This window comes from Macrobrachium nipponense, chromosome 33, assembly GCF_015104395.2.
Source record: "Macrobrachium nipponense isolate FS-2020 chromosome 33, ASM1510439v2, whole genome shotgun sequence".
Taxonomy (NCBI): Eukaryota; Metazoa; Arthropoda; class Malacostraca; order Decapoda; family Palaemonidae; genus Macrobrachium; species Macrobrachium nipponense.
In genome coordinates, this window is record NC_087219.1 from 5,807,238 (window position 1) to 5,822,607 (window position 15,370).

At 38.1% G+C, this 15,370-nt stretch overlaps 1 protein-coding gene across 6 annotated transcripts in view; it reads left to right on the forward strand.

The window, feature by feature from the left end:
• LOC135202933 (uncharacterized) overlaps positions 1–15,370 on the forward strand; it is a 485,514-nt gene that overhangs the window by 453,124 nt on the left and 17,020 nt on the right. For all 6 annotated transcript variants that reach the window (XM_064232405.1, XM_064232402.1, XM_064232401.1 and 3 more), the window contains one exon: positions 243–486. In XM_064232405.1, coding sequence (XP_064088475.1) covers positions 243–486 — 244 coding nt within the window. The remainder of the gene's footprint in view (positions 1–242; positions 487–15,370) is intronic.

The window sequence follows — 15,370 nt, forward strand, 5'->3', positions numbered from 1 at the left end:
TTTAGGTGAGCGAGTCAGAGACTTCTGACATGTCCAATTTAGCAGTTCTCTGGTATTATAGCAATATTTTACTAGAAATAGTGCTAAAGAGGACACATTTCACTGGGCGACACGGCTTCCTCGCCCAGAAATAGATTTTTCCTACGTCAAAATCCCTTTTTTAGAATAAAAATTTAAGATCATTTGCAAAATTTTCATCTTATCTACTCTCCTGTATTTTTTGATATATTCCTGGAATACAGAGTTGGGAACCAGCTGAAATTGAGTCTATCCCAGAATTGGACACTTGAACAGTCTCATTCTGAGCTAGATGGCAGGGAATACTCCAAGCATCATGCTAAAACCCCCTCTGGCAGAAATACCTTCACAGAGAAGCAAGATAAAGAGGAAACACCTTATCCTTCAAGTGGAGAAACTCGACTTGAAATCACTCCCTCAACACCTCAGACTTTTACTAGAAACCCAGCCCCTCCAACTCCAGGGAAAGTGAGTGTTGAAAGTATTCCTAATCTGTATTATTGATGTGTATTACCATTTTTTGCAGTATCCATTTATTCCCAATTTATTGTTTTCTACCTACTTTTCATTTATTCTCTACAGTTTCCATACTTTGCTGCCTAGCTTTAATTTGCTTCAATAGACATTTACCACTAATGTGATGAATTTGTATGGAAGTTTTTCTTTCAGAACACAGAAAACTCCAAAAATCAGATCATAATAGAATTGATGTAACTCCTGTATATTGCTTTGAAAGAAAGAAAATGTTTGGCTCTTGTCTTTATGAGCATACGGTGTGGCAAGTTGTTATTGTTGCCTCAGTCATGCTTTCCAGTGGCCTTCAGATCTAGAAAAGTCAAACTTTGCTTTGGGGTTTGAAAAAGTCAAACTTTGCTTTGGGGTTTGACTTTAACAGGATCACTCCCATCTTTTTGATAAGAAACTAGTGATTTTATTGCAAATAAGATTACTACCATTTTCCATAAGTTAGTTAGACTCGCTAGTTTTCCTTGTTTGGAGGAACGGAAACATTGCTGAATTACCTAAGGGACAAGTCCATCCTCATACCCCTCAGAATATAGGTCAGTTTCAGTTACCTATATTTTATCTAACATTTTTAGAAGCTACTCTCTAAGCATCTTTGTAGGTTTGTTGAAGATAATAACTTGCTACCGGCTTGAGGTTTGTAAAGGCTTTGGTACTTGGTGATCCCCCCTGATCCCAACCCCTTGACGAGGTGGATGGGCTTAGGGATCCACTGCAGAGAGAGTATATTCTTTTACTCCTACTCTCTCTGCTGTGGATTCAACTAAACATTGGGACCTTTAACTTCTTTTCTCCTCCTCCTATATATTTTCCTCTTCCCTTGTTCCTCCCCCTAAATGCTGACCCCTTGACGTGGGTAGGGGGCTTAGGGACCAGCAGCTGGGGCATGATGCCTGGTGGGGTTGCTTTCTCACTGGTCCTTGGGGCCCAGCTGCTGATCCAACTAAATTAGTCAGAACTTTTCTTTCTACTAAAAACATTTCATCTTTCTGCCTTCCTCCTTCTTATAAGGTATGGGTTCTATGATGATGACTATTGGCTTGGTTTTGGACATGGTTTAGGCTAAATCTTGGGATTTGAAGGAGGGTGAGGATGGACGGCATGCTACCTCACCCGTAGAACTCTAGTACCTGATGTGATCGAGCGAGGGGAAAGTTTATTGTCAAACCCTATCTTCAGTGCCGGGTCTGATCTCGACGGACATCATGACGCCTTAGCACTGGAGATAGGGTGTATATCCGGTAATTACCCCTAGGACGACCCTAATTAAAGGGATGACCCGTCCTCTAAGTGTGACTCCATGGTGGGTATGGGGAATATCTGGATGAACTATGTTTTTCACGTTATATGGCAACCCCCCCTATTTCGGCTGACGACCCTATGCTTTTGTCAAAGGACTTGGTCACGGAACCCGAACTTCAATCAGTCATGGTCGGTCCCTATGATCAGGGTAGTACGCCTGGACCGAATGATAGACGGACACAGATGACGACCCAAACCAATGCGAGTAGATATACCGCCAAGAAATCTCAACAAAAAGCATCTGGCTCCAGTATTGTCACACTGGAACCATATGCCAGGAAGAAAAATAAAAATTATGAAATAGCTCCTGGGGTCTTTGTACCCAATTCCTTTAACAAATACCTGAATTTGAAGCTTGAAGGTGACAATATAGACATTTTTCAAGTGCACAGGGAAATAGTGAAATGTTGTGGCAGACAGCCAAAAATTACAGCCCAAAATGGAAATATGCTCCTTGTAGAAAGCATTTCCCCAGAGGAGAGCAGTAAGTTGATGGGATTGTCGGACCTTGCGGGAATTACGGTTGAGTGCACTCCCCACTTTAGCCTGAACTCCAGCAAGGGCTTGATTTATGCCCCTCAATTGATGGCTTTTTCTGAGGAGAGACTTTTAACAGAATTAAAAGACCAGGGTGTAATAAAGGTTGACAGGATGTCAAAGAAGGTTGATAATAACAGAATACCTCAGCCTACCTTAATATTAACTTTTAATGCTTTAAGACTTCCAGAATATGTCTCTGCAGCCTGGTATAGGTTTAAGGTAAAACAGTACATCCCAAGACCCAGAAGGTGTTTCCATTGCCAGCATTTTGGACACACCCTACAATCGTGTAGATCCAAATTGCAAGAAAATCCTGCAGTCTGTGTCAACTGTGGAGAAGATGAGCATGGTATGTGCACCAGGGAACCTAAATTTGTTCACTGTGGTGAGGGACATGCCTCGTCATCTCAGCAGTGTGATATATATTTACTTGAAAAGGAAATACAAGCAATTAGAGTAATTGAAAGAACAACATTTAAGGAAGCACGAGAGAGAGCCAAAGCAAAGACTGTAAGACCCGGTCTTAGTTTTGCTACTGTAGTAGCAAAATTAAAAAACCAAAAGAAAGAGACAAATAAAAACACCCAAGTTAAGAGCACAAAAGGAAAATCAAATAAAGAATCATTAAAAAGACAGCTAACTGAATCATCTGAGTCAACTGATGATGAGAATATAAAGACAAGGTTCACTAGAACCAACAAGAAAGACCCTAGTGTGGAATTGAAGAAAATTGAAGTGCCAGTTGAGATACACCCTCCACCATCTGCCTCTTTGGAGGCAAGGCCAGTGGTTGCTGGTCTGGTGCCAGCTTCTGTTGGTGCCAACTCCTCTTTGGAGGACAAACCAGCAGATGCTGGTCCCCCGTGGGCAGGGTGCCAGTCCTCGCTGGCTACTTCTGCCTCATCAGAGGCAGAGCTGGCTACTGCCAGCAGTACAAAGACACTTGAGGTGGTCTCTTTAGAGAACACCTCTGCTCTCTCCATCTCGATAGAGATGGAGAGCGATGAAACTAAAAAACCCTTCAGTGTCAAAAACACTGAAGGAAAAGATGTTGGCTCTACGAAGGCGATAACTCCTCCCAAGAAGCCAACAAAACCTTCCATCAAAATGCCTCCCCCTAGTAGGAAAAAGAACCCTCCCAGTCTTGTAAAAAGGAACCACAATGTTGGTCCTAAACGTGAATAAATTCACTTCCATTATTCAGTGGAACTGTCAGGGACTGCGAGCGAAGTATGAGGAAGTGAAGCTTTTGATCTATGAGCACTCTCCTGTAGGGATATGTTTGCAGGAGACCATGCTAGGTGAATATACCCCTTGTCCTAGGGAATATGTTCACTATAGAACTAAAATTTGATTTTAGAGGTGGGAAATCATGGTGGATCCCTCATCTACATCCGTCGAGATGCTCCACACTACAAAGTAAAACTAAATACTCCACTTCAAGCTGTGGCTGTACAAATTAATTTAAGGAGGCAATATACTATATGTTCCCTTTACATTCCACCCAATAGCCAAGTCTCCCAAGAGAACTTAATACACTTGATGCAGCAACTACCAGAACCATTCCTTCTACTTGGTGACTTCAACAGTAGACATCCATTATGGGGAGATGTAACAACAAACCAAAAAGGGAATATGATGGCATCATTAATAGAAAATGAAGATATAGGTCTTCTTAATACTGGAGAACCTACCCATTACCACATTCAGACAGGCACCGTCTCCTGCATCGACCTTTCAATATGTAGCTCCAACTGCAGTGTTGATTTTGAGTTGGAGAACAAGTGATGACTGCTACCAGTGACCATTCTCCAATTGTGATCGCACCATGATGGAACCACCTATCCCGAGATCACCACGGTGGTGTTTAGAGAAAGCAAATTGGAGAAAATTCAAAGATTTGAGTGAGTTGGAGGGGGATGCAAAAGATTTCCCAAGTGTAGATGATGCCATTGATCTACTCAATGGAACATTACATACTGCAGGTCTGCACTCGATTCCTCGAACTAAAGGACTATTCAGGAGACGGCCAGTACCGTGGTGGTCAGAAGACTTAAGGCTGTTACACCGAGCTACAAGGACATCATTGACCAGGTGCCGTAGACGCCGCACCTTGGACAATGTCATAATTTACAAACAGTGTAGGGCACGATTTCGAAAAGCCATGAAAGCTGCCAGAAGACAAGCATGGGCTGGATATGTATCCTCTATTAACAGCAGAACACCAGTTTGTAGCATTTGGAAGAAAATAAGAAAAATTCAGGGTAAATTTACACCCAATCCTCCTCCAGTACTTAAAGTGAATAATAATCATGTCACTGATGCCGCAGAAGTTAGTAATACATTTTCAGAACACTTCGCTCGAGTCTCAGAGAAATCAGATAGTTCCCCAGGACATAATTTCAGAATGATGGAAGAACAACAGGTACTTGACTTTTCAGCAAAGAAAGCTGAATCCTATAATATGCCGTTTTCTGAAAGGGAATTTGACTCTGCTTTATCTAGGAGCAAGAACACTGCCCCTGGTCCAGATGAGATTCCTTATGAAATGTTTAAACACATTTCAAGGAACACAAAACTTTTTATAATAAGTATTATCAATAGAATATGGGATGAAAGCAGCTACCCTAGCATATGGGAATTAGCTACCATGTTACCATTCCTTAAGCCTGGAAAAGATCCTCTCTGTGCAGCAAGTTACCGCCCCATCGCTTTAACTTGCTGCTTGTGTAAATTGATGGAAAAAATGGTAAATGTAAGACTGATGTGGTATCTAGAGCACAACAATATTCTCACACCTTCTCAGTGTGGTTTTCGAAAAATGCACTCCACCCTGGACATCTTACTGCAACTTGAAGCCTCTGTCTGTGAGTCCTTTGCCTCCAAACAACACCATGTGACAGTGTTTTTTGATATAGAAAAGGCATATGACACTGCTTGGAGACATGGGATTCTGAAGACTATGCATAATAGTGGTCTACGAGGCAAATTACCTTTATTTGTGAAATCCTTTTTACATCGTAGGTATTTTAAAGTTAAAGTTGGCAGTATTTTATCAGAGAAAAGGTGCCAAGAAGAAGGTGTTCCCCAGGGTAGTGTTCTCAGTGTAACACTTTTTGCTTTGGCCATAAACAGTGTTGTAGCTGTCATTCCAAGAGAGGTTTTAAAGACACTGTTTGTGGATGACTTGTCAATATCCTTTGCTGCCACCCGGATGACTGTAGCAGAAAGAAAGCTACAATTTAAAACATAAATAAAATAGTAAGTTGGGCTGAGAAACAGGGTTTAAAATCTCTGTAAGCAAGACTACTGCTGTCCACTTCTGTCGGATCAGGGGAGTGCATCCTGATCCAGACCTCTATTTGTATGGCCGTAGAATCCCATGTGTAGAGCAAGCACACTTCTTAGGCCTAGTTTTTGACAGTAGATTGACTTGGGTCCCCCATATCAAACATATAAAAGCAAAGAGCCTAGAAGCTCTACACATTTTGAAGGTGCTTTCTCACACCAGTTGGGGAGCTGATAGAAATCTGTTACTAAAGCTTCATAAATCTTTAATCTTGTCAAAGCTGTCATATGGTTGTGAAGTTTATTCTTCAGCTTCCTCATGTAACTTAAAAATTTTAGATTCAGTGCATCATTCAGGTATTCGTATAGCCACAGGAGCTTTCCGTTCGTCACCAATACCTAGTATGCTAGTTGATGCAGGAGAGATTCCCCTCGAACTCTATCGACGGTCATCATTACTTCGGTACTGGTTTAGAGTGCAAAGACTCCCCAAATCTCTGGCATTTGCTGTGGCAAATAGAAATATTTTTAACGGTTTTTACGAAAGTCATCCAAGGTATCCCACTCCTTTTAGCTATAGAATTAAGAAAATTTTAGAGGATACGAGTATTAAAAAATTTCCCATTATCCCCTTTGTGTATCCCAGTACTCCTGTCTGGAGGTTACCTGATGTGAAATTCTGCAGGTACTTCAGTGGAGCAAAGAGGGATAAATCAGATGAGGAAATGAGGGCCATATTTTTAGAGCATGTATCAGAGCATGCAGATACAAGTTTTATATTTACTGATGGGTCTAAGTCCAATGCTGGCGTTGGATATGGAGTTTTTAGCCAATCTTTTAACCGAAGAGGTGCACTTCCTTCTGTTGCCTCAAACTTTACAGCTGAATTGTATGGTATCCTAGTAGCACTGGAACATATTGTAACACTCCCAGTGTGTAGCTACACAATATTTTGTGACTCCAAAAGTGCCCTACAGTCCCTGGAAGTCTTTAATACTGATCATCCCTTGGTGTTGAAGATCTTGCAGTGGATTTTCTTGCACCAGTATAGAGGGAGCATTGTTTCTTTTTGTTGGGTTCCTGCCCATGTGAACATATCGGGTAACGAAGAGGCAGACAAGCTAGCCAAATCAGCTGCGCAAACTTTGATACCAAGAAAATGCCCTGTTCCATATCGTGATACATTCTATGATATATGGAAATCCATCCAGCATTTATGGGTAGTTCAGTGGGACAGAGTAGGCCCCAATAAAATGAAAGAAATTACTAGTCAGACACACCCTTGGAAATATGACCTAATACCAAGGAAGTGGGAGATTGTATTGTGTAGATTACGTATTGGCCATATGCGTTTAACTCATGGCTATCTGATGGATGGGGAGAATGAGCCCTTCTGTGACGATTGCTTAGTTCCCCTAACCGTTAGGCATTTGCTGGTTGAGTGTCCCAGTCTGGTGGAACTTAGGAATCGTTTTTTAGGTTATAGTAGTGGAGCAGGGGGTAATTATAGCATGGCAAAACTGTTGGGAGAAAGCGCATGTATTAATAACATTATCTCTTTTATCAAAGAAGCTGGTCTTCTCAAATATATCTGACAGCTGTGCTGTCTTAGTATATACTTTTTTCTTTTCTTTTTTTCTTTTTAATAGTTTTACTGTTATGTGATCAATCACAATTCTTTTTATTGGGATATTATTTTTATTCTTATCAGAAATTTATTTTATTTTTTTAAATCAAATTTATATATCTCTCATAAAGATAAAGGTATTTTGAATGTTGTATAATATATTATAAAAGTTAAAAGATCACATTTAGTATTCGGCGTCGGTGACCCTGGTAGTTGTAACGCCAGGTAACTCACAATCAATCAATCCCTTGTTCCTCCTTCGTTGACGACCTTGGCATAGTATTGGATTAAGGAATTCACTGCCCTTTTAGCTTGATGGAGGGTGGAGTTGGACGGCATGCTGCTCCACCCATAAAACGAGTACCTGACGTGGTTGAGCAAGGCGAAATTTTCATGTCAAGTCATGCCCTCAGTGCTGGGTCTGGTCTCGACCGATTGGCGACCCTTAAAGCACTGTGGGTATGGTGTATATCCAGGTGAGGATCCCCGGGCAGTTACCACTTTTGATGTAATTGTTGCTCCTCCCCTAGTTGGGCCTCCCTGGTGAGAGGGAATCCCGTCCTGGATGAAATTTAAATTTTTGTTGCATGGCAAACAGCAAACCTCACTATGAATTCTGGCACGGATATAGAATGAATGTTCTAAAGGAGGCGCCAATTACAAAAATCAGAATGGTATTAAGACACTACATAATACCATTTATTACACCCCAAAAGAAGTAAATATCGTGTAGACCCAACCTTGACTCACATCAACTCCCTGTTTGAGAGTGGAAGTTGGTCAAGGTTTCTAATCCAAGAAAATGACCAAAGAATATCAGCACTCAAGTTGAAAAATTATTTATTGAGCAGACATTCTATGACTGAAATGCAGTTTAGACAGATAAAAGAAAAAACCTAACTTTTAGAAGCCACAACAAAAAGTCAGTCAGAATTATTTATTAATAAAAGATAAATATAAAAATAAAAACAAAAAGCATTATACATACTATGAACAGTATTCAGGGTACCATTGTCCTTCCTGAGAATAATAACGAACCAGTTGAAATGAATATCATGTTTATTCATCTGTCAAGAAGACAGATGAATAAACAAATATTAAAAATTGCAAAAATAAAATGTGAAGGTTAAGATCTGTCTCAGAAAATAAAAATTTTAGGCCAAACCAGGGAAGTAAGACCATATGTAAATATGGACATGCAAAGAAGTATTGTTGAAATGATCTTTTGTATGCATATTGTGGATCTGAAGAACATGCCACACAATGGAAGTGCAATGAACCAAAGTGTATAAAACTGTAGGCAAGACCATTATGTAACGTCCAAAGAATGTATGTTATATATATATATACAAGTAAGAGTTAAAAATATTACAAGAAAGAACTGGAATGTCAATAAAATAAGCTAAACTGGAGTTGAAAGTGAGAGGAATTCAAGATATGTATAAGAAATACACATTATTCAGTAACAAGAACAATTAATGAAAGAAAAACACATACAAATAAAAATAACAGAGCACAGACAAATCAATCCCAAAAAGAAATTAATGCTTCACACAAAAAACTAAAATGGTAAAGAATCAAGAAACAGGTGTAAATGATATGGATAATAATTTATCAAATTCTTTTGAAATATTAATGCAAATAGGAGTACAGAGGAAAGATGGACTGCAAATTAAAGATAAAAAGACACCTTTGGACAGAACACCAACCAAAACAAAGAAACCAATTATTATTAGGGAAATTTTGGTTAAACAATGACAAAGGATATGAAGAAAGAACAAGAACAAAAAACAAGCTAAGAATGTACCTTTTATCTCCTAAAATCATATTGAAACCTATGGATGCATATAATCAAAACACTGTAGTACTGGAGGAAAGCTGTACCTTAGAAAACAATGATTATGTCAAGGGAGAAAAGATTACCAACAAGAACAAGGGAAGCAAATATACATGATGACATATGTGTATGTAATGATTGTTTCATTGAATTGTGCAATAATAAGAAAAACATATCAAAGAATAGTTTAACAAACATTATAAAAATCTTTATAAAATAAAAAAAAAAATAAACCACTGATTTTAGTACTCATGGAAAAGAATGCATGTGCATCGAACACTTGATATATTATAGAGAAAAACAAATGAATGTCGTGGGTAAATTGAAGCCTCCAAGTTGATAAAAACAAAAAATAAAAGCAAAATTTGACCGCTAAAACAAATATTTTCCATGTCTATATTAATCAATGGAACGTAAATGGTCTACAGACCAGATTACACCCAGGAGAAATACAACGATTGCTAAAAGAATATGAACCAATGATATTATGTTTACATCATATCAACAAAACAATATCAACAGTAGGTAATTATACTGTAGTATCTACATCTGGACAGGAAAAAGGAACTGTAGGTACTGATTTTTAAGTACATAACAAAGGATGGTGTGACAAAGTACCTTTAAGACTTGGAAATATCAAGTATTAAAATAAGAATAAAAAACATTATGTAATTTATAAATTATACAACCGACCTAGTAAAAATGATAAAACTGGAGAACTTAAAGATTTACTTAACAATAATAAGGAACCTACATTAATATTAGGTGATTTTAATGCTCACAGCCCAATATGGGACTGTAATTGTAAGAGGTCAAATAGAGCATGGAATAAAATAGAAGAGTTCATGGATTCAAAGGACATGTGCTGTATAAATGATGACAAAATTACTACATATTTTTCTAAAATACACAGAACATTTTCGTCAGTAGACGTAATTTTATAGACATAAAGTATAGTTGACAGATTAGATTGGAATTCAGTTGATGACTTGCACACAAGTGATCATTTCCCAGTATTAATTTACTTATTACAGAATAATCCTGCAAAAGATGTTCTTCACTATAACATTTATAAAGCAGATTGGAAGCGATATGAAATGCATACTAGTATTCCACTATTTGAAAGACCATAATGAAACAAATAAATTTCTGTTGATTTCATAAAAATGCTGCTGACAAAGCAATACCAAAATCAAAACCCCATCCAACAAAACACAAAGCCCATGGTTGTCCAATAAACTAACAGAGGTAATAAATATAAAACACTCAAAAGGGGGACGATTAGATAATTTGAATAGGAAGTCCCCCTGATCCCAACTCCTTGGCAAGGTTGGAAGCTTAGGGATCCACTGCAGAGAGAGTATGCGCTTTTATGCCCTACTCTCTGCTGTGGATTTAACTGAACATAGGGACCTTTAACTCATGTACTCCGCCTCCTATAAATTTTCCCCCTTCCTTTCTTCTTCTTTTGTTGACGACCTTGGTATGTTATTGGATTACTGATTTGACTGCTAATTGACTGCTCTTTTAACTTGATGGAGGATGGAGTTGGACGGCATGCCACTCCACCTGTAAAATTAGAGTACCTGACGTGGTCGAGCGAGGGAAATTTTTATGTTGAGCCATGCCCACAGTGCTGGGTCCGATCTCAACGGACTGACGACCCTTAAGTCACTGTGGGTATGACATATATCCAGGTGAGGGTCCCAGGGCTGTAACCACTGTGCATAACGGTATTGCTCCTCCCCCAGTTGCCCTCTTAAGTTGAGACTGTCTTGACGGAGTTACGCATTTCCAACCTATGGTTGAAACTGCATAGCGGGCAAGAGGGCTTTCGAACTGGGAGAATTATCTCATAGTTTGAATCTAAATGTCTCAATTTTTCTCTTACTTGATCATCTTCCAATCTCTCACTTTCTCTCGCTCAGTTGCTCCCCCTAGCTGTCCTCCTTCTCTTCACTAAAACCCTCGTGCAGGTTAGGTAGGAGCTGGGTCTCTGAACTGAGGCTTTACCTTGATCCAAATGGCAGGGACTATAGTGGTTTGGTCCGCTGCTCTAATATGTTTGGACCCTGAGGATATTGATGTGATTCTACATCAATATTTATTGGGGCGGGACTACATGTCGGGACTTGCCTACGGAATTCGGGGAGGTATAGTCTGTATGGTAGGACTCTTGGCAATTTATCCAGATTGCCCTCTAAAATAACATGAGTGGGGATGATTGCATACTAGCTATGCCCTCGGTCCTATCAAGTGGGTTTTGCTTACACTTGAGCCAATCATGTTATGATAGAGCCATCCCTTTGGGGTAGGGTAGGGAGTGAACATATGGGAGTTGGTCTCTGCTATGTCTTTGGTGAAGGGGAAGTCTTTGAGAGGAGACCCAGTTTTTTCCATGACTTGCAGTTGGTTTCTCTGTAATTTCAAAATAAAAAGGAAAATAGAAATTGACTATGGAACTCAGTCTCCCGGAAAATGTGACCCCGTGACACTAGATAACCATCTGACCCTGGAAACGAACAAGGACACCCTTTTGGACACTTCAATCAAAAATATAGCAACTATGGAGCCTTTTAATAGGCCAAAAAGATTTGTCAAAAGAAAATTCCAGCCTAGCCCTTTTCTAGCTTTATTTGAATCACTTTTTGGAAAGGACAGTTGGACAAGATTTTTGACAATAGAAAGTGAAAACAAAATTTCAAATTTAAAGTTAGAAAATTATTTACTGACCAGATACCCAACAGAAAACATGAAATTTGTCAAACACAAACAAATACATGGATAGTGGAAACCACTACTAAAGCCCAATCAGAAAATTACTTACAAATTATGAACATAGATAACACAAAAATAAAAGTCACCAAGCATAATAAACTTAATAGTATTTGTGGTACTATAATCATGCCAAATAATGACGACGAATTAATAGATAAAAACATTTTGATGGACTCGCTTAAGAAAAGATATAAAAACATTGAAGATTGTGACATTTATAATATCCCAAGTAGGAAAAATTCAAAAATAAATATACAAATAGCTAAATTGAAATTTGAAGGAAACGAACTCCCTTTAACAATTAAAAGTATTAGGGCAGACGAGAGAATTAAGACCATATGTCCCTAAATCACTCCAATGCAAATCATGTAGTAAATATGGCCATTCAAGTAAAAATTGTAGAGAAGCTCCAAGATGTGCATGTTGTGGATCATACAACCACACAACAAAATGGGACTGTGAAAACCCAATTTGCATAAATTGTGGTCAGAATCACCACTCAAGATCAAAGGAATGCGCATATTACTTATACAATACTGAATTAAAAATCTTACAAGAAAGAAGTGGAATGTCAATAAGAGAAGCTAAGATAGAACTAAAAGTAAGAGGTTTACAAGACCCAGCCCCCTGATCCCAACTCCTTGACGAGGTGGGGGGCTTAGGGATCCGCTGCAGAGAGAGTATGCCCCTTTATGCCTATGCTCTTTGCTGTGGATCCAACTGAACATTGGGACCTTTAACTCCTTTACTCCTCCTCTTATAAATTTTCCCCCTTCCCTTCTTCTTCTTTCGTTGACGACCTTGGCATAGTTTTGGACTATTGAATTGACTGCTCTTTTAACTTGATGGAGGGTGGAGTTGGATGGCATGCCTCTCCACCCGTAAAACTAGAGTACCTGACGTGGTCGAGCGAGGGGAAATTTTTAAGTCAAGCCATGCCCACAGTGCTGGGTCCGATCTCATGGGACTGACGACCCTTAAGGCATTGTGGGTATGGCGTATATCCAGGTGAGTGTCCCAGGGCAGTTACCATGGTGTAACAGTATTGCTCCTCCCCCAGTTGGGCCTCCCTGGTGAGAGGGACCTCATCCTGGACGAAATTTAAATTTAATTATATGGAAAAGAAAAATTTAACAAACCCCCTTACGACTTCTGGAACGGATTTGACCACTCTGAAGAAAGCTCAGTCACACAGCCAGGTTGTATTAAAACTTTAATACCATATACCAGACCAAGGAACCTAAGTACCGACATGACCCAACTTTGACTCACTTTGACTCCCTCTTTGGGAGTGGAAGTTGGTCAAGGTTTCTTACTATGGAAGCAGAACAAAATATTCAGCTTTGAAATTGGAAAATTGCTTATTAAATAGCCATCCAACGGCAGAAATGTCGTTCAGAAAAATAAAAGAAAAGACTTGGCTTATAGAAGCTACAACAAAAAGTCAGTCTGAAGATTATTTGTCTTTAAAAACAATAGATAACATTATTGTCAAAGTAAAAAAACATGATAATATGAACAGTATCCAGGGTACCATCGTACTTCCTGACAATAACGACGAGCCAATAAATAAGAAAATGCTGTTAGACTCTCTCAAAAAGAGATACCCCAAGGTAGAGGATTGCGAGGTTTATGATGCAATAAGCAAAAGAAGGTAATAAACAAATACTAAAAAATAGCAAAAATAAAATTTGAGGGTTCAGATCTACCTCAAAAAATAAAAATTCTAGGTCAAAATAGAGAATTAAGACCCTATATTCTAAAGCCACTGCAGTGTCAAAATTGCAGTAAGTATGGACACACAAAGAGAATTGTAGGAATGAACCGGTGTGCGCTTACTGTGGATCTACAGAACACACCACCAAATGGAAGTGCGGTGAACCCAAGTGTGTAAAACTGTGAGCAGAATCATCATGCAAGATCCAAAGAATGCATGCATTACATATACAACACTGAACTAAAAATGTTAAAAGAAAGGACAGGCATGCCTATAGCAGAGGCTAAATTAGAATTAAAAGTGAGAGGAATTCAAGATCCTGCTAAGAAACGTACATATTCTTCTATAACGGGAACCAGTAATGAAACAAAAAAACATACAGATAGAAGTAACAAGATGCAACAAAGTAGATCTCAAGAAGAAGTCTGTAATATGCAGGAAAAAACAAGATAGTAAAAAATCAGCAAACAAGTGCAAATGAATTAGATAATATTCTATCAAATCATTTGAGGTGTTAATGCATATAGAAGCACAAGAAAATACTATCACAGAGGTGGAAGTAGGAAGTTGTGATGTACCGAAAATTAAAGAAAAAAAAAGACCTTTAGAGAGAACACCACCAAAACAAAGAAACCAACTATAATCAGAGAAACATCGGTCAAACCAAAAACCAAAGATATGAAGAAAGAACAAAAACAAAAAATTTTGGACATACCTTTATCTCTATAAAATAATAATAAAACCTATGGATGCAGAGATCCAAAAAACCAAAAAGAAGTGGAGGAGACCATACCATGATGATGGTGACTATGTCAAGGGTGATGAGATTACTCCATCAACCAATAATCGGTACCAAATAAGACAAATAAAGCAGTATATATGCATGACAACACATGTGGCTGCAATGATTGCTTCATTGCATTGTGCAATGATAACAAAATATTACAAAAGATTGCTTAACAAAAATATTATAAGAAATTTTATGAAATATAGAAAGAAAGAGGCCACCGATTTAAACACCCATGAAAAGGATGTATGTGCATTGAGCACTTAAAATATTATAAAGATAAACAACTGAATGTGGTAAATAAAATTTTAGAAAAAATTCAAGTTGATGATAATACAAAAAAAGAAAACAAAACACGACCGATATAACATAATATTTTCAATAGTTATATTATACAATGGAACGTAAATGGTCTACAGACCAGATTACACCTGGGAGAAGTACAAAGGTTATTAAAGGAATATGAACCAATGATATTATGTCTACAACATGTCAATAATACAATTCCAACAATAGGTAAATATACCTTAATATCAACATCACAGGTAGAAGAAGGAAATTTAGGTACAGCCATATATGTAACATAACAAAGTATGTTATGACAAAGTACCTGTAAACATAGCTGACCTCCAAATATCAGGTATTAAAATTCGAATTAAAAACTATAATTATATCATTTATAATTTATAAACCAACCAAATAAAAATTACAATATTGATAAACTTTGGGGAATTTAACTTAAAAAATAATGCCAAAGAACCTATGTTAATAGTAGGGGATTTAATGCTCACAACCCAATATGGGACTATAACTGTTCAAACTCAAATAGAGCAGGAAGTAAAGTAGAAGAACTTATAGATTCAAATGACATGTGTTGTATAAATGATGATGAAGTTAGCACATATTATTCAAAAACACATGGAACATTTTCCTCTGTAGACTTAACTCTAT